The sequence below is a fragment of the Corvus hawaiiensis genome, chromosome 6 (assembly GCF_020740725.1).
Source record: "Corvus hawaiiensis isolate bCorHaw1 chromosome 6, bCorHaw1.pri.cur, whole genome shotgun sequence".
NCBI lineage: Eukaryota > Metazoa > Chordata > Aves > Passeriformes > Corvidae > Corvus > Corvus hawaiiensis.
Window position 1 is genome coordinate 65,749,843 of NC_063218.1, and position 24,049 is coordinate 65,773,891.

The following is a 24,049-nucleotide window of genomic DNA, read 5'->3' on the forward strand; positions in this document are numbered from 1 at the left end:
TCCTAGTGTTTCACAGCTGGGGCTGGGAGCAGGTCTGAGCTCCACAGGCCAAACCTGGTGACACATTCCTGCTGGAATAACCTGGATTTCAGTACATTAGGACATGGCCCTGGGGCAGTGAGAGAAAGGGGGTGAGAATATGACACTAATATGCAGAAACACTCCCAGCTGTCATCAGCTGTGGGACTCAAGTGATTGGGTGGTGCACAGTAAACAGAGCAGAGTGGGGTTTTTAAAAGCCCCAGTTCTCTTTTCCAGGTATCTTATGCTAATGCACAAAGAGATCCAGGAGATAGGAACAGTTTGAGGACTGTAAAAGGAAACCAGCAGACAGCTATTACCAGAGGAAAAATTCACAGGTACCCAAGCTTGGGCACCAGCGATGGGTTTTATTACACTCTGAGGTGCTGGCAAACCCACCAAGTTTCTATTCTAATGTGGATATGGATTTATACCTCTTATAGGTGTGCATAGGGATTTCAGTATCGACCACAAGAGAGACAAAAAAGGGTGAATTTAACATACTAGCTACTAAAATGCACTTGAGAGTCCTTTCTGTCAGTGTCTCCATGCTGAGTGTGTTACTGTGACAGAAAACAGGCTGGAAGTTGTAAGGCTGAGCCCAAAACCTGCTGGGGTTCTCCATGCAGTCTGTGTACAGCCAGGTACTTCACCTGCATCCCCATAAGTGCATCCCTCTGACATCCCACTGACAGTTCTGATAAGATCAGTGAGAGAACTGTCTCTGCCCTCACCTCAGGGTGAAACACACAGAGCAAAATACCACAAATGTTCCAATACGAGGAATAAAAACGGATATGTAAGGAATCTAGGGCAGCTCTGCTGACGATACAACAAACCCTGCAGCACACAGTCAGCCTCCAGAGGGGAAATCCCAGGTGTCAGGGATGACTCCAAAGTATTCTCTGGGGATTACACACACTTCAGCCTAGATTCAGTGAAGACAAACCCTTGGAGGAAGTTCCACGGCCTGCCCATGGCTGTCATGGCAGACCTTGGCACACGCCAAGCACACTCAGTGGTTCCCTTGCAGGAAATCCCACTGAGGACACTGAGGAATTTCTTCCTTTAGGCCAGCAATGAGTATTTCTAAGCCAAACCTCTGAATTCTGACAACCTTATCATGAGGCGAGCAGGGTCTGACCCAGGCACAGAAGTGCCCCTGAACTTTCCAAAAGAGACTTAAAAAAACTTTAGGACTTCGCCTTGGCTTCCCTTGAGCTCACACATGGAGCACAGGTGAAGAGCTTGGATACCAAAACAAATCATTCCCTGAGATCTTATTATACCCTGTTTGCTGGTTTTGTTTCTTTTCCCTTGCAGTTCTGCTGTCAGAGCAGTCCCTGGATCTCTCTCACATCTCCTCCCACATTCTAATTCTCATTGGTAAGAGGAGGAAAAAAAATCAGTGCTGATCCTGGCTACCTTTCACTAACCACTCAGACACCACAGTACATTTTCCTTCATCCTTGTGCTGCCAGTGGAGCAGCATTCAGTTATCACATTTTTCTTTATGTGGGCTGTCCCCTTGTAAAGATGCTTTCACAGCTGGTGTAGAGCTTAAAATTACCACATAACAGAAGCTAACAGCACTCTAGGCATGAAAAATGACTTGGGACACACAGCCACAAGCACAGAGGCACAGGGAGCTGGGACAGACCATGAAGGCAAAGGCCACCTCAGTCCCTGTTTAACTCTAGGCAGGACAGTGCTGCTGGAAAAAGATGTGCTGAAAAGCCACGAAGCTGGGGTGTGCCTGGAATGGAAGGGCAAGAGGGAGGGGTGGAAGTAGGTTTTGAAAAAGCATCCTGGGATGTGTCACCTTCAGCCCGGGTCAGAGCAGTGAGAGGTGACTGAGAGCAGGGAGGAAACACCCTTGTGCTCACATGACTGCTCCATCTGCTTGGAGACCCCAGCTCGGAGGCAGGGAGGGCAGGGTGCACATGGATAAATCACCTGAGAGCCTGTTCTATAACCACTGACCCTGTCTCTTGTGCTTCTGCTGCAGTTGCCCAGCCTGTGAAGCAACATGAGTCACAAAGGAACCCTCAGCAGCAACCCCGGCCCATCAAAGTAAGGATCTTCCTGCACCAATCCTTCCTACCGTCCAGGGGATACTCTAAGCAGTCCCACTCATCCTCAAAGTCCTTGGTGTTTGTTTCACCCCTCCTGGGCACCTCACAAGCTGGGACTGCTTCACACATCACCTGCCCTGTGCACTGGGGTTTGATAATGGCACGTTAGGTGGAGAGAGCAGAGGGACACCAGGAGCCTCTCCACAGGAGGGACACCAGGAGCCTCGGGCTACAGCAGCCCATGGCAACTTCCCAACGGAGCCAGAGCCACCAGCTCTCTCTCTCCCTCCTTCCTGCAATGGCTATGAGCACCTGAACCACTGCCTGCCCTCAGGGGACATGGTGACAGAGCACAAAGCAGCCCCTGGGCGCCCGTGCGCTCACTGCTCCATGCAGGACAGCCTGACCACAGTGCCTCAGATCTCGCTTGGATCCTCCTCTGCCAGAGACAACACCGTTATCTCCTGGCTGCTCATTCCTACCCATAACCCAGGCATGGGGGGTGGCCCTACATGTGGTGCTTAGAGACCTGACACTCCAAAATTCAACTGTTTACACACGATTCCACCCTCTCACATTCTTACATGGGATATGTTCTATATCCGAGCACCTGCTTTCAAGGGGCACATCTCCAACATGTCCATTGAGAAGGGATCATCACCTTGGCTCTTACACTGCCTCAGGTTCAGGTGGACTCAGGTATAACATGGAGGTCTCCCTGTAACAACCCCACTTATGGCACACTGGGAGCCGCTGTCCTTAACCCAGCCCCTCCAGAGTGCTGCCCTTCCAGGGGACACTGCAAAGGTAACTCTAGTGGGGACAGGCCTGGCTGGGCTGCTCCGTGTCCTGTTTCCACTGCTGGGTTCAGTGACATGTGCCTGCGGTGTGGATAGCAGATAGGGTTGCACAGGGAGCCGCTGGCACGGCCCACAAGGAAACGCTTTGCAAGGAAGGGAAGGGCTGGTCCCTCTGGGACAGCTGCAGTGCTGCTGTGTGAAAACTGATGTTAAAAATATTTGAGAGCTGACGGTTGATTTGTACCTTCTTTCTTCTCCAGTGGCAGCATGGGCAAAGCCGACGGAGCCTCCAAGCTGAGCGCAAAGGACCTGTACGGTGAGTCGTGCCTGCAAACATACCCAAAGTTTCCCATGGCAAAGGCACCTCTGGAGAGCTGGATGCGGACGTTGGGGAGCTTTAGGCTGGAACTCAACCAAAGCCTCATGAATCCAGGGTTCCATATGCAACAGGCTGGCCTGACCTGGCAGCAAAAACACACCTCACATCTGTGCTGACAACTCCCACGCTGGGGACAGTTGGGATTTTGTGGGAACAGAACGGCTGCTTCCCCCACCCAGATCCTCCCCAGGTCTGTTAGCAAGATCACCTGATAAAGGGCCTCACAAAAGAAAGACTGTCCTCGGCAGGTTAATGATTATCCTCTTTTAACTACTCAGTGAACTATGAAAATTCTGTGTCCTTTGGCTCTTTGGAAGTGCAGGGAATGGGCAGGATGGCTGTTCCTTCACAGTCCGAGAGTCAGCTTGTTTGGGTTGAGCACATTTAGGTATCAATAACAGTTATTCCTGATCTCAGCAGATCCAGGTACCCCAGGTGAAAATGTGGCCTCTGGGATGGGCAGAGCAAGCATAAATCATGTGAGAAATCACCTCCCTCAGTTATTTCTTGGATAAGAAGTTGGGGGTTGTCTGGGGGAACTCAAGCAGCTTTTGGAGAGTCTGAGCCTGCCAGCTCTCCCACCTGAGAGCTGTGGATTTACCTGGTCGATGTTTAATTGGGAAGGAACAGGCTGCGTGTGCTTCTCCTTGGAGATCTTCTATTTGATCAGTGATGCCCTGCCATAGCTGGGCAGCTTATGAACTGCCAAGGTGGTTTATTTGTCCCTGGGAAGTGACTCTGCCCAAGGGTTTTGGCTGGAGGTTTATCCGTGTGGGATGGCCTGGAGCAGTGTCCAGAGAGACCAATCTCACCTGGGGAGAAGCGGGATGGCAGGGGCTGTACTTGGTGTTAAACAAAGTCGTTGTTAACTTCAATTAGCTGCCAAGAAATGAAACATGGGGATAATGACAGAGCAGAAATTTGGGCTGTTTGTGGCCTGGATGCTGCAGGGTGGGCAGGTGCCAAGCAGGGGTTTGAATTGTGTCAGTTGCTTCTGAAGATGGAAAGACACATGATAAAAAAGCAAGAGGATGAGGTGTGGAAATTTTGGGTGCACAGAGGGCTGCTAGTGCAACAAACTCCTGCCTCCAAGGCAATGCACATTCCTTTGGCTGTGCACTGAAATTGTGGCACATCCCGTCAGGGGCAGGAGGGCTGTAGTTGCCAGGTAAACAGCCCTACAGAGATGTGTAAAAATGAACCTGGGAGCTCACAACGGCGTTAAAGTCAAGCAGATTTGCAGGCTGGCACCCATGCGTGCCATCAGAGTTCTAGGGGGGAATCTAATGGTGCCATGGCACAGGGAGCACCCCTCAATCCCATGCCATGAAAGCCAGAGCAGGTAAAGGTTGACAGACTGCCTTGGAAACAAACACAGCTTTCAAATAAGCACTTTTCAGCACAGAATTTAATCTTCTACATTTTTTTGCATGAACACACCTCAAAAGCAAATTCATCAGGGTTGGGATCTCTCTGACCAAATTCCAGCAAACCTGAAATGAGGACTGGATGTCCCTGGGCCAAATCCTCAGGAGGAGTAAAGCAGCTGCCTGTTATTTCCCTGCCACCACTGAAATGCAGAACGAGCTCTGCAGGCATTCCCTGCACAAATCAGTGGCTCTTGGCCAGCCCAGCCCCTGGCATGAGCACATCCAGAGGGATTTTGCTTAGCAGCACTTGAAACCCACCCACTAATTCAGTAAAGGACATTCAGCACGCATAAACCAGTATTTAAATGTCTTGGTCCCTTTCCCACTCGGATCCTTCCTCCCCCAGCATTAATTTCTGCTGTGAGCTGGCACATTTGGGGGTAGAGGGCAGGCAAGAACTAAAATTCCAGGGAGAATTATGTTTCATAATGAAACAAATCCCACCAAGCCAAGCTGGCCTTGATTATGTGATTACAACACTGCTGAAGGACATTTGGAGCTGACAAGACTTTTCATATCTCCATTTTCCTCCAGTGCAATCAGGCTGGACCCTCAGCCTGTGTACACTGCCGGACCTCCAAGAAGCAAGTGCAGTGACTTCCAAATTCCCAGCTCACAGGCATCCACTGCATTTAAGGCGCACTGGGTAATGACCACAGATACTCCAATGCTCACAGGTGTCTAAATATTATTTCTTGGTGAACAAGGCCTTGGGTTTAGCTTTCCAAAGATGCTTTTCCTACAGTAGTACTGGCCTAATCTGACTGGGTGCCAGTCGACGGTACACTGGGAATATTAAACCCACCTCAGGGGGAGACCCTGAAGAGGGATATTTAAAATTGTCATGGTGAAGCTGGAACACAGCAGCAGCTTCAGGCTGTGCACAGGAAGGCACCCGGATGATGAAGGTGGGGGACCACTCTGGGGGGCTCCAGGGCATAGTGTGAAGGTCCTCACAGGACACAGCCTCATCCCATGGCTGTTGATGGGTGGGGAAGGCTCTGGTGTCACACTTGGCCCGCTGAAATTGCTTTAATCACCAAATATGTTGCCTACCATAGTGTCTGTGGTGAGCACAGAGGGATGTGGAGAGATGACCAAAGGGAATTCTACAACGAAATTGGCTTAAAGTGTCAAGATACCCTCCCATGCTCTATCCCTACCAGAGTTGGATGTGTTTTCCAGCTGCTCTGCCATCCTCGGTGGAGTTTTCTGGCTCTCATGGGAGCAGAACACTCATCCTTTCCTACCCCCTTAGTAAAACAGCACCACATTCATTCAGCTTCACATTCTGGAGAGGTCTGTGGCTGCAGGGAGCAGTCCTGCCTCAGCTGGCAGCAGGCAATGGCTAGCCCCTCTCAGGTTGCCACCTCTCTCCCTACACAGCCACCAGCTGAATAAATATTAATGCACACCATAAATAATTAGGCTGCTTCTCTGCTTACAGGCGTCGGTTCCAAGCCCAGATGAAAGCCTGTGGCGGGGGGGGAAACCAGGCTCCAGCAGAACCCACAGGAAGGGCTGGCAGGCAGCATTTCTGCACAGCACTTCCCACAGCAGGAAAGCTGCTGCCACGCCTTTCTGAGGTGACTCCAGGTAGACTTCTGCAGGTGTTCCCCTCAGCTGTTTCCAGGGCTGTCAAACAGCGCTGGCTGGCTCTCCTGATGGATTAGGCAGCGTAGCTGGAGAAGTTGAGGGCAGTTTGATGATGGCAGTGATTTCTCATGGGGCACTGGCGTGGAGCAGCTCATTTCTGTTTGGCTGCTGTCTGTCCCTGCGGTGCTCAGCCTCCTTCCAGCGCCCCAGGCCAAGAGGGACACAGCCAGTTGGTTCCAGCCTGCCCACCCATCCTCGATGCACTCATTTCTGGGAGAGAACCAGACTTGATAGGGCACAGGGCTGGAAAAGGGGTTTTGGAGCAATGGGTTAGGCTGGAGAAGCGCGGTGCTAACACCGATCACTTGACACTGCACACCCGTAACCCAAGCCAGGCTGCGGCGCTGTAACAGGACACGAGACACTATCACAAAGAGAAGAGCCACTTCCTGCTTGGCGTGGCCCTGGACAGGGATCATCTCCCTGGGGAGCCACAGGCAGAGGCTGCACTGGCACCAGCATCACCCCTGAGCCACGGGCAGCTGCTTGGCCCTGGCCAGGCCGAACACACCAATGGAGAAGGAGTAAACTACGTTTAATGATCATGAACCAACTCCTGGGGGTCTCCACAGATCTCCCTTGTATCCCAATGGGGCTTCCAGCCCAGCCACATGGAGGGGTCTCTGAGATGAGACCCGCCAGCCCTGAGCACAGTGCCCAGTCTGTAATTCCCTGCTGCTGGCTCTGCCACACCCTGCTCAAACCATGAGCTTTTTCACAATTCCAGCTAGAGGCCACACGGCTGTCACACCATTACTGACAGGAGCACAGAGGGACTGTTCCTTCCCCACAACCTTTAGGAGAGGATGTGTGCAGGATTTAACACACACTGGTATTGTCTGCAAGAGACAACCCTGGCAGGAGCGGTGGCTAAACCCGAGTCTGCTCAGCTGCACTGCTGGGTCAAGAGGACCGTGTCCATACCTAAACCCACAGGGATTTGGGCAACATCTGAACAGTGACACTCACTGTCATGTCTTTAAAGGCTTCATCATACTGGAGAAAAAGCCTGAGGTTCAGCAGAGGTCCAGCCTCCTTGCCCAGACCATTAATTGCTCATCTCCTCTGCTGCCAGTCCTGAATAACTCCCTTGTCCTCCCCCACTGCTCCCTCGGTGCCATTCCAGCACCCTTTTTCACATCCCCTTTCCCACCCAAGATTCCAGCTTCAGATTACCCGGCTCCCCTTGGCACTCTGTGTGTGGGTGACCCGTTTATTCAACGCCTTGGACATTTAATACACCAACTGCAAACAGGGCTGGAAGAAAAACTGGAAGCCAACAATCCTGTTGGTTCCTGCAGATCAAACCCCAGTGGTGGGTGAGACAGGGAACACATTGGCTCAGTTCAGCCCTGACTGGAGCTACTGGGAGGAGCAGACACTGCTCCAGGTGCTGCTGGCCGGGAGTTTGGGAAGGCAGTTAGTGACAGGGATGCTGTGGAGAGGGATCTCCCACCTCTAATGCCACTCAGCATCTACAGTGACCCTTTTTCTTTGCCACCTTGAAACTGCTGAGCGCAAGTTCTCTCCTTGCATGGAGTAACTGCTCAGAGCTCACACAGAGGAACCTTTTCCTAAATGGAAATGGGGTTTTGGATATGCCCAAGTAGCTTGGGAGCTAAAGCTGTGGTAGTTCATAAAAATAACAACAAAAAAACAAGGGGGAACTTTTCATTACAAATTTTTTTCAAGACTCAAATAAAGCGAATTAATTAAATCAGGATTCCCCCAATCTTACTAACTATGTTCTGACATTCAAAAATGTCATTACCAGCTACAGGAAGTTGAGAAAACACCACTTTGGGTTTTTTGGCGAAAAATAATTTGCAGGTTTCTTCCAGGTCTGGTTGTAAAGGCGAAAGGGAACATCTCTACCAGTGAGCTGCAACTCCTCAATGCCCTGATTATCCTGCTCCAAGCAGCCCGGTGGACACCGTGCCGCCAGACATACTGGACACAAACACACACTGTTCCTCCATGTACTCAGTCCTTGCACAACCCAGGAGCTGCGCCAGGTTTTTATTTGCTTTCCTAGAGTGGGTTGTGTCTTCAGCTAATAAACCAGGAATGTGAGCACTTGGGGCTGAGCTGTGGCAAATATGAAGTGTGCCAAGCAGGAATTCAGCCGTGTGACACCCAGAGCAGCTGCTCCCTGCTGCCACAGCCCATTCACACCTCAGTGAGAGCTGCTCATTCACTCCAAGAGCTTCCAGAGCCATCCGCACACACCAGCCGTGAGTGAGAGCTGGCCAGGCAGACATTCCCAGTGCCACAGGCGCTGGTACAGACCAGTTCCAGCACGTCAGCAAGTACCATGGATCTAACAGCAAACCCAGGGAGCTTGATGCTCCCTAATCTGCAAAGATATCCCAAAATGGAGGTCTTCCTGTGCTGGCCATAGAGAACAAGGAAGGAGCAAGGCAGGACCTGCAGATTCTCCCCTGTCGGGAGCTCAGGCACAGCAGGTCTGTGCAAGGCCCAAAACCAGATCCTTGATTAGCCACGGGTAACCTGGAGCATCCCATCCTCCTACCTGGCGAGGAAGCTGGAACCTGGCAGATGCTGAGTTCAACTGCCACATCTGGCCCCATGCAGGGATCCTGGAATGGAGGTTATTCCATACTGCTGCTCTGTAAGCCAGCCTGGCAGGTTTCTGTGGCTGCCATGAGCACACAGAGCATTTGCTGCCCCATTTCTCCTTGAGAGGCTGGTCCTGATCTGCCATTTGGCACAGAGCAGCTCACACTGCGCTGGCAGGTTCCTATAAACAGCATGTGCACTGCTAGATAACATATAGATAATGTGAAGATTATATAAGGAACTGGCAAGCTCCAGAAGGCACTGCCAGGACTTCCCTTAGGCTGCTGTAATGGATGTGGAGGCTGGGGAGGTCGGCAGTGTGATTCAGGGAATGGAGGAGAGATCCTTGGTATGGCACTGGCAAGGAAAACAAATCCAATACCTCTCATTCCTCACAGACTGCTCCGTACTTGTCTGTACATCCCCCCATCTTCTGCCGTGCCTTCTGCCCAGCAACAGCTGGAAACAAATGGGGGGAGGGACAGGGAGGATCAGGTAGGATCCTGTGGGATCTTGTGTGGGGAAACTAATTAATCAGAGAATGATATGCACAGAGGCGGGGCAGGGGCCCACTGTCACATTGTACTGGGGTGCTGTGCCCCTCTGGCTTGGCAGAAGCCGTGCATGGAGAAAGACAAGCCTGCTCTTGCCGTCCTTGGCACTGTTCCAACATTCCCAGGGATCTTAACCAATTATCCCAGCTCTAAGCTGGCAGTTTTATCCCGCTAGTTGATCTCCTGTGCTCACTGAACGGAGCGTTCACAGCCACGTCCCAGCTCCCTGCAAAATAAGGTTTTGCATGGAAATGGGGAGGGAACTTGGCACTAAAGACATGCTTTGGCTTCCTGGACCAAGCTGATAACCCCAGCCCTCCAGGATGTGCATCGATACTGCTTTTTTTTCCTCATTTAGTGCTCTCTTTCATCCTTTCTGCTCCTTAACATAAAGCCGAACAGGACTCTTTCCCTGCCAGCCAAGATTTTAGTATCATCACTGGGATTTCAGGCCAGCACTGTTTTGAGCCCTCAGGTACCACCTTGTACCTCCGCAGTGGTCTCAGCTCTTCCCATTTCCTCACTGGTGCCAGTGGTAAACACCATTCCTACAGCACTGTTTAGCTGTAAGGTAACAGTGGTAGATAACATACATTGCACGCCTCTGGGTGAGAGGCAAGATTAAAGCTACCTGGTTAGGAGAGAACTGAAGTGAATTCTGTTAAAGAACCATTTATAGGGCTTTTTCCCCTCAAAGGATTGTCTTAGGGATCACTGGGCCAGACCCTGAGAGGCAAGAGATTAGACAGTTTACCAGAAGTTGCGCATGCCCCACGTGTTATCTATGCTCAAGGCATTCAAAGGTTTCTGGATTCCCCGTCCCATTCATACAGCAAGTGTCTGGGATCAGCACGACTGCTCCTCAGGCCACAGGGGATCACAACAGCACCTGCCAGGATACCCATGCTATGAGCTGGGTTTTTTCCTTGCCAGAGACAAAAAGGACAGGACAAAGCTGTATTGTTTTCCCATCTCTTTGGTTCTCTTGGCAGACAAAAGGGAAAAAGGACAGTGGTGGTCACTGTGTGCTCATGCCAGTTTTATCACCTCTGGATGTTTGCTGCACCAGTGCCACAGCCCTGGAGCTCTCCCTGCCCTTTGCATGTGTTATATCCAGAGTCCTCCACTGCCACAGACTCTGAAGGTCACAGCAGGAGATAAACAGAGATGCAGATGAGTGTCTGAGCTAATTTGGGGAAATCATCACTGTATTCCTGCAGTGCTCATCTATCACATGGGGATTATGCAAATTCTCCACATCCTGGGGCCAGGTTAGGGGTCAGATAACACCTGAAGGTGCCGAGGTCCTGTTGCAGGATGCTGTAGAAATGCCAAGTGTCCTGATGTGAGGTGTCAGATGAAGCCAGAGGAAATGAGCTGCTGCTGCTGCTGCTAACAGGCCAGCATGCACTCATACAAAATTCAGCAGGTCAGGGACAAGGCTGTGCAGAAGGGCAGGGTGGAGCCACACAGGACAGCTGACCTGCCTTCTGAGGTATATGGCTGGCCAAGGGAGTTCACCTGGGCAAAGGAAAGGATCCCCCTTGATCCAGGAGTCAAACAGCCACAGATCTTGCTCTAAGCATCATTCACAGAATGCCAGAATGGTTTGGGTTGGAAGGGACCTTAAAGCCCATCTCATTCCATCCCCTGCCACAGACAGGGACACCTTCCACTATCCCAGGTTACTCCAAGTCCAGTCCAGCCTGGCCTTGGACACTACCAGGGAGGGGCAGCCACAGCTGCTCTGGGCAACCTGTGCCAGGGCCTCACCACCCTTACAGGGAAGAATTTCTTCCTAAAAGCATTTTGGGATCAGCCCAGCCAGAGCCAGATTTAATCAAAGACAAATAATGATGCATCTTGGAAAGCCCTGCAGTGTTTCACCACATTGCTTTGAGTATATACACCAAACACCACTCTTTTTCTTTAAAGCACCCACACTCCTTGGATACATGTGGCCCAAACCTGACTCTTCTGTGATCTGCAGTCTGGATCTTTAATTCTTCCTGTGTTTAAATCAAAACTAAGCGCTAGGAAAGAAGGAGATTTCGGTGTTTTGACACCCCGCTGTCCCCAGAAAGCCTGTCTGGTTCCAGACCTCGTGGTCTTCTTTGCAGATGCCAGCAGGAAACACAAAAATAAAAGTTTCCATGGGTGTGGGGGCCAGGTAGAAGCCAAGGAGACAGAAGGGATTTCAGAACATGCAGAAACACCCCATTTCTTGCCCTGGGCAGCTTCTGGGACATCACTTGGATGACATCGGGAGACAAAATAGAGGCACTTTGTTCTAGTTCTGTGACTCCTGGAGGTAATGCAGAAATTCCCCCTGGGAAAAATCAACAGAGGGAGGGGAAACATCTGCGTTTCTCCCTGTCCCAGGGCTTGCTGCTGTCTGAACAAGGCTATAAAGGGCTAAAGGGGCCTTTGCTCTCTTGCACTCATGGAGTGCAGGCAATGGGAAGCTGGGCTATGCAGAGTTCTGAGGTTTTGATCAGTCCCTAAAACTTCTCCAAATATTTTCTCAGCGGTGATGCTGAGATCTCCCCTGACTGTGACATGTGCAGCTTCTTTGAGCTTGGAGGATGGGGAAAAGGCATCGGAGGGGATCCCAGAGGGTCTGAGGACAACCAGCTGTCGCCCTGACCACTGATACAGCTCCATGGGCTGTTTTCCTAATAGGAACACAGACCTGTGCTAGCCTCCCACTGGAAACCTCATCCCCCTGCTATTCCTTCCTTCCCTCAGGGACTACCAGTTCCCAACACAACTCCGCACCCTTCCTCTCAGGGCTGGAGACACTTGCCTGTCCAAATGTAAACTCCCTTTGTTTCCAGACCACCCACTTCAGCCTTTTCCACTCCCTTTGGAAAAGGAGGAGATGGGATGTCTTAAAACCCAAATCTGTCTCCATCCCACATGAATGCGGTGTTCTCATTTCCATCAGTGTCATCTATTTACACAAGAAATGCTCAGGGAGGAAATTGAGGTTACTGAGAGGAAAAAAGTGCCTCACATCAGCCCCGAATCCCTGCGGGATGCACTGCCTGTGCCCTGCCCCAGACCTTGCCCCATATTTCAAGTAGGACAGACTGCAATTAAAGCCCCCAGCAACCAGAAAGTGCCACTGAGCCTTTCCTGCCAGCCTGAGGTGGGAAGGGGCTGTGCTGCAATGTTAATTTGTTCATTCAAGGTCGCTCTGGAATGGCTGAGCAGGGAGCTGGGCTGGGTGTCTGAGGTCTTTCCCCTGAACCATCCTCACTCCACCTCCAAGCTGGTGCTGGTGGTGTATGAGACACAGGCTCAGAGCCCTGCAGTCTCCATTAATGCCTCTGACAATATTCCCACCAATAAATCAATAAATCACTTCTACTGGGCAACAGCCACCATTCCAGGGCTGTCAGCAGTCAGGTGCAGAGGCAAAACACTGCCGTGTTTTCAGCCACAGGCGCAGAGCTACAAGGTATGAAGTGCTCATGTGTCCTGCCAGGCTGATGGTGCAGCCTAAAGAGTGTTAGAATAAGTGTTAAAAAGCTTTAGAAATCGGCTTGAATCAGCTTCTACCCACCCTTGCCAGGCTCCAAACAAGAGCAGCGGCATCTTTCCACGATCCTTATCTCTGGAATATCTCCGGGTGCTCACTATGCTCCCCAAGCCGTGGGCAGGATTGTGCTCAGCCCTGTGCACCAAGAGGAGCTCGATTTAAAAGCTCTTGGCTGGCCAAGGAGGAAGGTGAAATCCCCAAGGCAAATCTCAAGGAAAGGCAATGCTTGTTCTGGAGAGACACCTGCTGGCAATGCCCATGGAGCCCAAGCTGGAAAGCTCAGAGACCACGAGAAAGACTCGGAGTTGTAATTCTCAGATCCAAAGAAAAACAACCAATGCTTGTTTTCTTGTTTCTTACAGAACAAAGGAAAAAATACTCCAACTCCAACGTCATCATGCACGAGACTTCCCAGTACCACGTCCAGGTGAGCACACACATGCAATGGAGTGCTAAGGGGCTGAGAGGCCAAGGGCAGTGATAGGTGCCAGTAGTGCAGTGTGTTCTGTGTGTCCTGGACCTTCAGGAGGCCAAGGCGGAGTTGGGAACCTCCCTACCAATAAAGTCCCAAGTCACTGAGTAAAGGAGAATGGGGGAAAAAAGATTTAAATAAACAAGGGGAACCCTGTACAAGGAGAGAGGAAACGGAGAAGCTGTGGTCCTCTCCCTCCTCTGTGTCTGAAGGAGACCAGGAAATGTTGTCCCTCCTCTCACCCTGTGTTTCAAACCCTTCTGATCAGTATAGACAGGTTAAAAGCAGAGCTCCCATGGTGGTCACCAGAACTCAGCTTTCCAAACAACAGAGACCACATGGACTATCAGCTTTCAGCTCTCCGCAGCTACTGTGTCCTCTCTGGTAACGCAAACCCCTTCACACAAGACAGGCAATAAGCCAAATCCATCTCCCACTGCCACAGACACCCACCCCAAAAAGAGGAGCCGGCCTGGCCATCCCGGCCATCCTGAGCTCAGTGATTCCTGTAGCGCAACTCGCTGGTGCAGAACTCCATGGAGGAGGTGGGGCCATTCATCACCGAAAACTGAGGGAGGCAAGACAGGAAAACACTTCCTGAGGTTCATATTTAGGAGATGGGGCCCCTTAAAAGTCTAAATTCAGACTTGTAAAATGCCTGTTTGGAAAGAGGTCCTGGTTTCCATCAGAGAAACCAACTCCGTGGCTCAGAAGTCACTCATGGATGCAGAGAAGGGACCTTAAATGGTGACACGTAAATGAATTCTTCATTAGTTATGCCATAAGCCGCCTGTTTGTGAGTCTCTCCCCTGAACCTTGACCAAGGCAAACAGGACTGCGGTGGCAGGCAGTGAGATAGAATGCGGTTTCCTCGCGGGAAGCATTTTACACCCTTTGAAGTAATCTGATCAAAGTTTAATGGTGGATGGACTCATTGCCCGTTCTAGTAAAAGCTGCTGTATTTGAATATCCATGTGGGTGAAAAGGGGTTTTAAGGGATAAAACAAAGACAGCAGCAAGCTTCTCCCTCTCAATCCACCCATATCTATGGAAAATGGAAAGCAGAAAAATATTTTAATGACTGAGTCAGACAAGTAGCTTCCCCTCCATGAAAACTAACTGAACAATAAACAGCAAAGGAATTTATGAAGCTTGTAAAGGTGGTGGATAAAATAATAGCAGAGATAAAAATGCCTGTCATTTTGAGTAAACCCATTCTCCTCACTGCTCTGAAAGCAGAGGGCTTGTCACCTCTGCACAGATAAGACTGACTTGGCAAATACCTTCCCATGCACTATTTTACAATTACAGTAACATACACCCAGCATGTTTTTCATTCGTGATTGCATTGCTAATCTCAGCTTTCGGCTCACACACCTGCCTGGAGTTTTATTTAGATAGTGCCTCACCTCATACCTTTGCTTGACGAACACAAGAATGGGCCTTGCACTCTGAAGTGTTTGCCCTCTTCTCTGCTCCTTCCTTCTGTCTTTGGGAATCATCTAAGAGCAAATGGGACACCACAAACCCTATCCACCCCTAATGCCCAAGAGCACGTTTCAAGACTTTCTGCCAGTGAGGTGCACCAGTGCTTTAAATCTGAGGCTTTCCCTGCATCCACCTTGTGTGGAGCCAACTGCAACAACAGTTCTTGCCTGTGCTTCCTCACAACCGTCCAAGACTGTGTGCTCTGAGTGCACACATCCCTCTTGGGTCCACCTGGTCTGTGTCAGACCCCGAGATCCACAGCTTCTCCAAGGTTCCAGTTCCCATGGCAGGACATGCTGGAGCAGCATCAGCTTTTGCTGCCTCCTAATCTGCTTCCCACTTAGCATTTACTTGGGCTTTTACAGGGAGAAAGGAATTCTTTCTCAGCAGCTCTCTCATCCTCCTCCATGGCCCACTGACACACATGTCGACTGTGGACACAACCCACCGGGTTACTGAATCAGCTCATGAGTACATCAGCACCAGAAAGAAGCTACCTGATCCCTTACTTCTCCTAGGAGAAGGCAGGAAGATATGGTATCAAAGGGAGAAAAGCCAGGCAAAACTCATCCCCTTACAACAAATTTCCTATCCATTTAGGACTTGCTTTAAAACACCCCCCGGTTTTCCAGCTCTTGCTTTGAAACCAGACTACAGGATGTCTGCATCAGAGAGAAGCAGGCATTCCACTGCTGCCCTCCCCACAAACTCTGAACGCCCAGCAGGACAATTTGGGGTGGCCACACTGCTGTCCCTGGCCCCCCAGGGCAGCTCTGCCTGCAGCACCTGGGCGTCCCTGCTCCAAGGCTTAATCTGCTCCTGGTTCTCCAGCTTAGCCACCGCTGCTGAAGTGCCTGTTCTGTACCCTACTGAGCAAGGAAACCAGAATGAGAGGGTCATGCTGGTGGACGGGCCTTCAATATTCCAGGGACAAGAGAAAAAGCTGGGATCTGGCCCAATAAGCCTCCAAGGGCTGCAGGCCCTTGGACTGCACAGATGCCTTGGTCAGGCCTGAAACTTATCCATCCAAAAACCTCCTGCCTTTCTCTCCTGGAAAAGTTGGTAAAGACAGGGAAAAGCTTCAGCTGCTTTTTGCCAGTCAGGCACGTTCCCCTTCCCATCTCACCGGGAACACAGCTGGGCAACAAAAGGAACAAGATGAAAGAGGACCATCTCCTTTTCCCTCCTGATTTTTTTCCTTCCCTGTTGTCACCTGAACATGTGGCCTGGCTGTGCTGCCACTGGCACAGGGATAACAGCTGGGCAAACAGCCCGGCTGCTCTGAGTCGCAGCTTTTCTTGCTTTGCAGTCCCCTCTGCTGGCAGACACAGCAGGTTCTTCCATCCGCAGGGAGCAGCACTTACTCACTTGAATTTTTGGAGTGGCCTTCACCCACTGCTGGTGAGCATACATTTGGATGCGACACACCTCTCCTTTCCACAGCTGCCTCCCTGCCCAGCATTCCCTTCCCATGGAGGCCCACCCAGGAGCAGACCAAAGCTGCAAGTGCTGCCCCATTACACAAACTCTGGTCATGCAGGTGCCAAGTGCAAGGCCTGAATCACCACACGCTTCAGTATGTAGCTGGAGCAGGGATGGGAAAGCAGCTTGGATGGTTACGCTGTAGCTGAGCTGCTCCTGGCCCAAGTGCACACACGGGACAGCAAAGGAGGGGAGAACAGCACGGAAGCCTGGCTGATGGGAGAAGAGCATGGGCTGGGTTTATAGGACAGGTGGAGGGAGGTACAAAAACCAGGATAACCAAGCAAAGCCACAGGGCAGGACAGAGGCAAGCAGCAAAAAATCCTTTCTTACAGTCAGCAACACCCATTTTCACTACCGTGAGGACTGAGCTGGGTATTTTTGGGGGGAAGGTAACCCCAGCCCTAAGGGGGGCTTAAAGGGCTGATGTAGAGTGAGCTGCCAGGTTTGGAGCTCCAGCAGGCTTTGCAGCATAGAAGCTCTCCAGAGTTGCTGTTCCCAAAGCACGGGACCCCACACATTACATGGATCCCACTTGGCACAGAGCACCAACACTTGCCCATGGCTTCTGTGAGCACTATGCCTGGCACAAATCCCACACAAGCAGCTTTGCTACACAAGACAAGCAAAACACAAGTGCTTTTATAGCTTGGCAAGCAAAGTGTAACTTTCACAGTCTGACTTCCAAGCCAGGTTCAGAGGGGCCCAGGGAGTAACTCGTGTGTGTGAGGCATTTGCCCTGCTGGACGGGGATCAGAGCTGCTGGAATTGATGAGAGTAATATGCAGATGGTGGAACTGGTTATGAGAACCCATTATGAAACCCAAATCTTTCACTGCCATGGCCAGGCTGGTACCGACAACCAGAATTGTTTTGTGCAGCACCTCCTTCACGCCTGAGCTCTGAGGAACTACAAACAATAATTGTAGCCTCTAGAGATGCTTTCACCACTGATTTACACCCCCCAACAAACATTTTCCACCTGTTTTTATCTCCTCTCTCTCCTCAACTTCAGCACTTGGCCACCTTCATCATGGACAAGAGCGAGTCCATCACGACAGTGGATGACGCAATCCGGAAACTCATCCTGCTCAACTCCAAAGAGAAGATCTGGACACAAGAGATGCTGCTGCAAGTGAATGACAAGTCCATCCGGCTGCTGGACTGTGAGACACAGGTACCAAAGCCCTGTGGGACTGACCCCAGACTGAAGTGTGGGGTGCAGTGAGTACCCTTCCCATTCTGCGTGGGAGAGGGCAAGTTCTAAGGAACACAAACAAGGGCGAATCACTACCAAAATACTCTCCTGGATTAGAGTCAGCCCTGCAGTATGGGAGCAGGATGTTTTTAGCAATGACAAACTAAGGAATATGAGCCCATGGATCCCAGGAGTTCCTGCACAGGACCATTCCCCCTCAGTCTAATAGTTCCCCATTGCCTGACACCTTCCCCCTTCTCTTGCAGGAGGAGCTGGAGGACTTCCCCCTGCCGACAGTGCAGCACTGTCAGACAGTGCTCAATCAGATGCGCTACTCCTCCATCCTCCTGCTAGTGTGTCAGGATTCCGAGCAGCACAAACCTGACATCCACTTCTTCAACTGTGACGAGGTGGAGGTGAGCAAAGCCTTCCTGCTTGGTGTGAAACAGAATAAAACATATTTCTTGCTGTCTGCCCTTTCCCCCTTCCTCCAATCCTTCCTAAAGCCAAGCCCTTAAAAACATTCCTGTTTTATCCTTGAGGCTGAGATGGTTCATGAGGACATAGAAAGTGCCCTGGCAGACCACAAGCACGGGAAGAAGATACGGCCACAGACACTCAAGTAAGTAGTGCGGGATACAGCTGGGAGTAACAACAATAAACCCCTGCTTCCAGTGGTTTAGTCACGCTCCAGTCTCTTGGAAACGGGATCCACAGCCACTGATGGGGTTGGTCTGTGCCACTTTCCTTGCAGGGCAAACCAGGAAAAGATCAAGCAGAGACAATCCATCCTCCCCCCACCTCAAGGACCAGCTCCCATCCCGATCCAGCACGACATGAGAGGCTCAGCGATGAACAGGAACAGGGTGGCACCTCCTTCCCAGCATGATCCAGGTACCGGGAACACTCATGAAGTCTGTCCTGGGGACGGGAGACTAATTAACCCAGCCAGCCAACCTTCCTGAAGTGATCTGTGATGAGAATAAGTGTTGTACCCACTGGGCATCTTCTGCTCTGCTCAACAAAGAAAAGCTCCCAGAAACTCCTTGTAACAACACCTGTATTTGGGGGATAGAGAAATTCCCAAAAAAGCAAAAGCCCCTCATAAGCCATCACATGAAATTTGAACCAGGCACTGGTGATCTTAAAAGGTACAGACAAGACATTTGGTCAGAAAGACAAATTCCTGGCTCTGCTGACTTCACAGGAGCCAAGATTTCACCCTCTAAAATCAACTGTTTTTCATGAATTCTTGTAAAGTCGAGTGTGGAAATGCAGGTCTGAACTCATCCCTCTTATGCACTCATCTAAAGACTGATTCCAAAATCATCCTGACTTCACCCCGTTTGAGTTGACTTGGAAAAACTTGATATTTTCCTTTGGAGAAAGAAGTAACAGAAGTAAGTTCCTAGGAACAGAAACAAGCTCTTTCTCTGACAAAAAAATCAATCTGATGAACAAACTGTAAGCATTTTTCACCCCTGCCTATCATACCACCTTCTCTTAGCATTCATTTCTAATTTCAAGGAAAACATGTAATAGGATACTGTAACACATCCAAAACACTCCTTTCCTGGGATGGCATCTGAAGCCGAGCAACTGCTCTGGCTGCTGAACGGAGAACTTATTTCAGGTCCAGTTCTGCATCATAAAAGGAATATCTCTATTTCTGAGCTGGACCATGAACAAATATCTCTATTCTGATGAAAAGCAGCCACTCTTACCTCTGCCCTTCACAGAGTGCTCACACCAGCAGAGCTGGGAGTTCCCCCCGGCAGGATTTCTGGCTCTCAGTGCACAGAGCCTGGCAGGAGAGCAGATGACAGGAGAAAGCCTTGAGCGATGCCTGTTTGCCGAGGTCCCTTCTCCATGAAATGCCTTCCCGCTTTTCCTACAAAACCTGTCCCAATGGGGCATCTCATCCCCACGCTCACAGGTGCCGCGGGCTTGTCATGGTCCTTTGCCAAAACACGGTCCCCAGTTCTCCCACTTGGCAGATCCTGCTCTGCCGGCCCTTTCCAAGCCCTTGCCCTGAACTGACGCCATTTTCTTTGCACAAGGGGCCACCCCAGAGATTGCTCCCGCTGGAATATCCCCCCCACACTGGGTGTGTGGCTTTTGGAAACCAGGAGGTGCCTCCGGCTTGGGTTTTTTGCAGGATGATTGGAATTTAGCACCTATTATAAACATTATTCCTAAGGTCCTCTCACAACCCAGAACAAACACCCAAGCTGGGAATTACCATCCCATGGATCCCTGCCTTTCGTGGAGCCTATTTCCAGCCTCTGATAGTAACTCTATTTTTCTCTCCCTTGGCTGCAGACTATGAACGACGAAGCTCTGGCTCTCACGACCATGAGGAATCCCGAGCCATGTTAGCACAGAAGATTGAAAAGGAAACGGTGGGTGACAAGGACACTGCACAGCCCATACGCAGGAGCAGAGGCAGGGAGCAAGGGGCTCCTCCGTGAGCAGACATTTAATGCATCATCTGGGCATTTTTCCAATTGATACCTGCTGTGCATAAAGATAAGGTGGCCAAAAGCAAATCTCCATCACCGGGTCAGTGACAATGTCCTCTGACCTGAGGCAGCTCTGCTGATTCCAGCTCTGCTCCTCCCCATCCTGTTAAAACTTGGGTTATTTTCCAGCCGCCCATCAGTAGGGATCACCTGTTACGTTGGTAAGGGCAGCACACAGTCAGGCCCAGCAGCTCTGTCCTTGCAAAGGGATGCATTCAGCTCCATTTGATGCCTGGATTGCCCACTCCTGTGCATTCTCCTGGGAAATGCAGCAGGCCCTGGGATTTGGGCTCGCAGCCATGCACAGCCCGGGCTCACTTTCACCTCGGTCCTTTGGGTATCTGTCCTCACAGCAAATCCTGAACTGCACCCTGGATGACATTGAAGTGTTTGTCGCCCGGCTCCAGAAGGCTGCAGAGGCATTCCGACAGCTCAACCAAAGGAAGAAAGGGAAGAAGAACAAGAAGAAAGGGCCAGCAGGTGCAGTGCAGCAGCCGGAACAAATGGGGAGCACGGGGGGGCATGGATGAAGGTGGGGGGGACACCTCAGCTCCCAGCCCAGCAAGGCCAGATCGATGCCGTGGCACAGCCACGGATCCAGGCACACCAGTTTGGGAGGTGCCGCTGCTCCGTGGGGACCTCTGGTAGATCACATGGAGCCTCTGGCACACAGAGGGAGTTTGCCTTTCCCTGAACCCCTGATTTTCAGTAGTTCTGGTCTCAACACCCATTTCTGCTGTGCCTTCTGCATGGCAGGCAGATGGAACCATCCCAAAGGTGTCCTAATTAACGTGCCCCTTCTCCTGGCAGAGGGAATGCTGACCCTCCGAGCAAGACCCCCCAGTGAGGCTGAGTTCATCGACTGCTTCCAGAAAACCAAACTGGCTTTTAACCTCTTGGTAAGACACGGAGGAATTTCCATCCCATGCAGGGACAGCAGGGCTTTCCCCCATGTATCCCAGCAGTGAGTGTTTAGAGTGAATTTTGAATGGAAAACACTGCCAAGGGACAAAGGTGTGAATTCCAGGTTCTTCAGAACCCAGGACAAACATTGTGTCAGGCTTGTGCAGGTTTTCTGGGCCAAGCTGTTAAACCAAAACTTGAAGCATCAAGACCAGGATGGGACAGACCAGCCAGAGGGTTGCAACGCCTGGATCTTTTCTGATCCAGGCCTGGGAAGTCTCTGGTTGACAGTAACTGAAGTCCCCCATTGCTCCGATAGTCCTGGCTCCTCTCTTTCTCCCCTGTCAGACCCTCTGGATTAAGGAGGGGATGAAAAGGAGGAGCATAAAGATGTTCCCAGTGTTGCCAGCTCTGCTCAGTGAAACACTAGAGGCCAAGAGGGTAACGAGGCAGCAGGAATTCTGTCAGTTGTGACCAAACTTGTCCAGCGAACACATCCTACAAGCTCCTTCCTGGGCAGTTATTAATAAGGAAAACCAAGAGACTGTAAACAACCTTAAAGCAGGATACCAAGCTCCAGCCTTTTCTTTGAGAAGCAAATATGGCTAATTTGTGCCTGCTCAGGATCAGAGGGAGCAGCTGATCTCCTGGCAAGAGCCCAGGGTGGAGCACGGAGCAGAGCTGGGACAGTGTGCTGGGGTCCTGCCACGTTCCTCACCATGGGGCTGCCGAGTCCCTGGGAAGTGCCCGTTCATTGGGTCACCCTGCTGCCAGCAGTTGGTTCCCACTTCCCACTCCACATTAATGTTTCATCTCCGGCATTTCAAATGCTTTGCATTTCGGTAGGAGCAGGGAGCCTGTCTCCCATGGCAACAGTGCCAGGAGTCCAGGACAGGAGAAGGAGCTGAATGGGAGCACAAACTGGAGAGGTTTCTCACCACAGCTCAGCTGATTGCTGTTACTGAAACCCAGTTCTTGCAGTAAATTAATCCCAAGTGTTTGCTCCTCCATTCTGCCACAGCTCACCTCAAATACCACTGGATTTGGAGCCTTTCAGTGACCAGGGCAGCTCCGGGTGCCACAGGCAAGACCTTGGTGGAGACTTTCCCTTGTCAGCAGTTTGCCAGGGGACCCTCAGAACACCTATCCTGTTGTTTTCATCCATGGAACTAGTGGGATTCTCAACCCTGCAAGAGGCAGAAGCACCAATAATCCTGGCCCTTCCTCACTAGGACTTTCAAACTAAGCCAAGGTTTTCTGTGTCTGTTCAAATTAGCTTTAAAGGCACTGATTTAACAGAGAGGGTATTCCCCCCCTCCTGAAATTCACTGGGAATTAGAAATGGACACAAAATAAAAATGAATGATTCCTACTCCTCCATCCCTTACTCTTCTCATCAGTCCACAACACTCGCCCCATGTGACAGAAAAGAGAAGGCACACTCAGGTTAGGGTTAAACTGTGTTTACGTTCTCTTTTCAGGCCAAACTAAGGAAGCACATCCAAAACCCCAGTGCTTCGGAGTTGGTGCATTTCCTCTTCGGGCCGCTAGAACTGGTAAATCTTATTCCCAGGTCTCACTGGGAACTCCTTTTATTTCTAGTTCACACTTACAAGCAGATAGATTGTGCAACAGGGTTGGAAAACTGCTCATACCTGGCCACAGCTTTCTCAGGAACTTCCAGAAGCGATGCCGGTTGTTCCTGGCCTCTGATCCGGTTTGAAGCTGGAAGTAAATACAGGAACCCCAGCAAATATGAATCCTTCCACCGGGTCAATAAGGCATTACTGTGAACAAAAGGGGCAGCCAGCTGGAGTCCCCACTGGGAATCTGTCTGGTCTCACCTTCAGGCAAATACGGCTCAGTATTTGCACTGAAAATGCTTGGAAGCAGAAATCCCAACTTGGAAAAGGAGCCACAAAGGAATAGCAAGACACTTTCCATTTTTTGAAGTGTCAGCTTCTGACACTTCACTTGTCTGTAACAACAGCTCATTTGTAGATCAGCTCTTCCTTTGACTCCAATCCAAAAAAATCTCATGTTCCCTTGAACTGTCCAGTCTCCTTCAAAGACTTAGGTTGATGTTTCTTGCAGTGACTGAGCTGATCCAAGGATCAGCTTTGTCTTCTATTCCTGCTCGTCTGTGTGTCCCTGGTTGGACATTTTGACCGTTTCCTGCAAGTTCTCTCCTCTTTGTGTGGTTTGTGTGTGACCCAGATCATCAACAGCTGTGGTGGCCCCGAGCTGGCCCGGTCTGTCCTCAGCCCGCTGCTTTCTAAAGACGCCACCGATTTCCTGAGAGGACACCTGACACCCAAAGAGATAAACCTCTGGGATTCCCTGGGGGAGACATGGACCAGATCCAGGTAAGGACAGAGCTGCCATCTCCCCAGGCTCCCCATGCAGACGGGATGCTTGGATTCCCTGATGCTCCTGCTTCTTCTTTCAGGGGATGCCCTGAAAGACACATTCTTCGTGAATGTCACCTCATATTCCCACTTTCTGTCCTAGAGCCGAGTGGCCCCGAGACACGAACATCCCCACCTACATCCCCAAATTCCGCAACGGCTGGGAACCACCCACAGAAATCTTCCGTGGAGCTCCCTGGGAAATAGACATTGGACACTTGCAAGAGGAGGTTAGTCCTGTGTCCCTGTCTCTTCACTCTCCCTCCCCCTTTTCCGGAGAAATGGAGCTGCAGGGGTAGTGGTGGCGTGCAACAAGTAGTTGGCTCAAAACTCAGTTGGATCTGGTTGCCCCAGTTAAATACAGAAAGCAAATGAGGCTGGAAAAGGGCAGCAATAATGAGCCTCTCCCAATCCAAGGCAACAGCACCCTACAGCGTAACTGAGCTCCAGGGACACAGGCTTCCCTGGAGAACACCTTGACCAAAATCTGCCAGACCATGACTCATCTACCACTATCCCTCTCCTTTTCTCCGACCA

The 24,049-nt window shown here is 50.8% G+C and overlaps 1 protein-coding gene across 4 annotated transcripts in view; it reads left to right on the forward strand.

The window, feature by feature from the left end:
- The window catches only part of EPS8L2 (EPS8 like 2), a 47,004-nt gene that overhangs the window by 16,653 nt on the left and 6,302 nt on the right, over positions 1 to 24,049 (forward strand). For all 4 annotated transcript variants that reach the window (XM_048306674.1, XM_048306675.1, XM_048306677.1 and 1 more), the window contains exons 2-14: positions 2,030 to 2,094; positions 3,157 to 3,212; positions 13,402 to 13,466; positions 17,497 to 17,658; positions 17,946 to 18,095; positions 18,222 to 18,301; positions 18,434 to 18,573; positions 20,002 to 20,081; positions 20,555 to 20,681; positions 21,012 to 21,100; positions 22,586 to 22,660; positions 23,322 to 23,470; positions 23,616 to 23,742. In XM_048306674.1, the coding sequence (XP_048162631.1) occupies positions 2,051 to 2,094; positions 3,157 to 3,212; positions 13,402 to 13,466; positions 17,497 to 17,658; positions 17,946 to 18,095; positions 18,222 to 18,301; positions 18,434 to 18,573; positions 20,002 to 20,081; positions 20,555 to 20,681; positions 21,012 to 21,100; positions 22,586 to 22,660; positions 23,322 to 23,470; positions 23,616 to 23,742 (1,344 nt within the window). In that variant the 5' untranslated portion in view covers positions 2,030 to 2,050. The remainder of the gene's footprint in view (positions 1 to 2,029; positions 2,095 to 3,156; positions 3,213 to 13,401; positions 13,467 to 17,496; positions 17,659 to 17,945; positions 18,096 to 18,221; positions 18,302 to 18,433; positions 18,574 to 20,001; positions 20,082 to 20,554; positions 20,682 to 21,011; positions 21,101 to 22,585; positions 22,661 to 23,321; positions 23,471 to 23,615; positions 23,743 to 24,049) is intronic.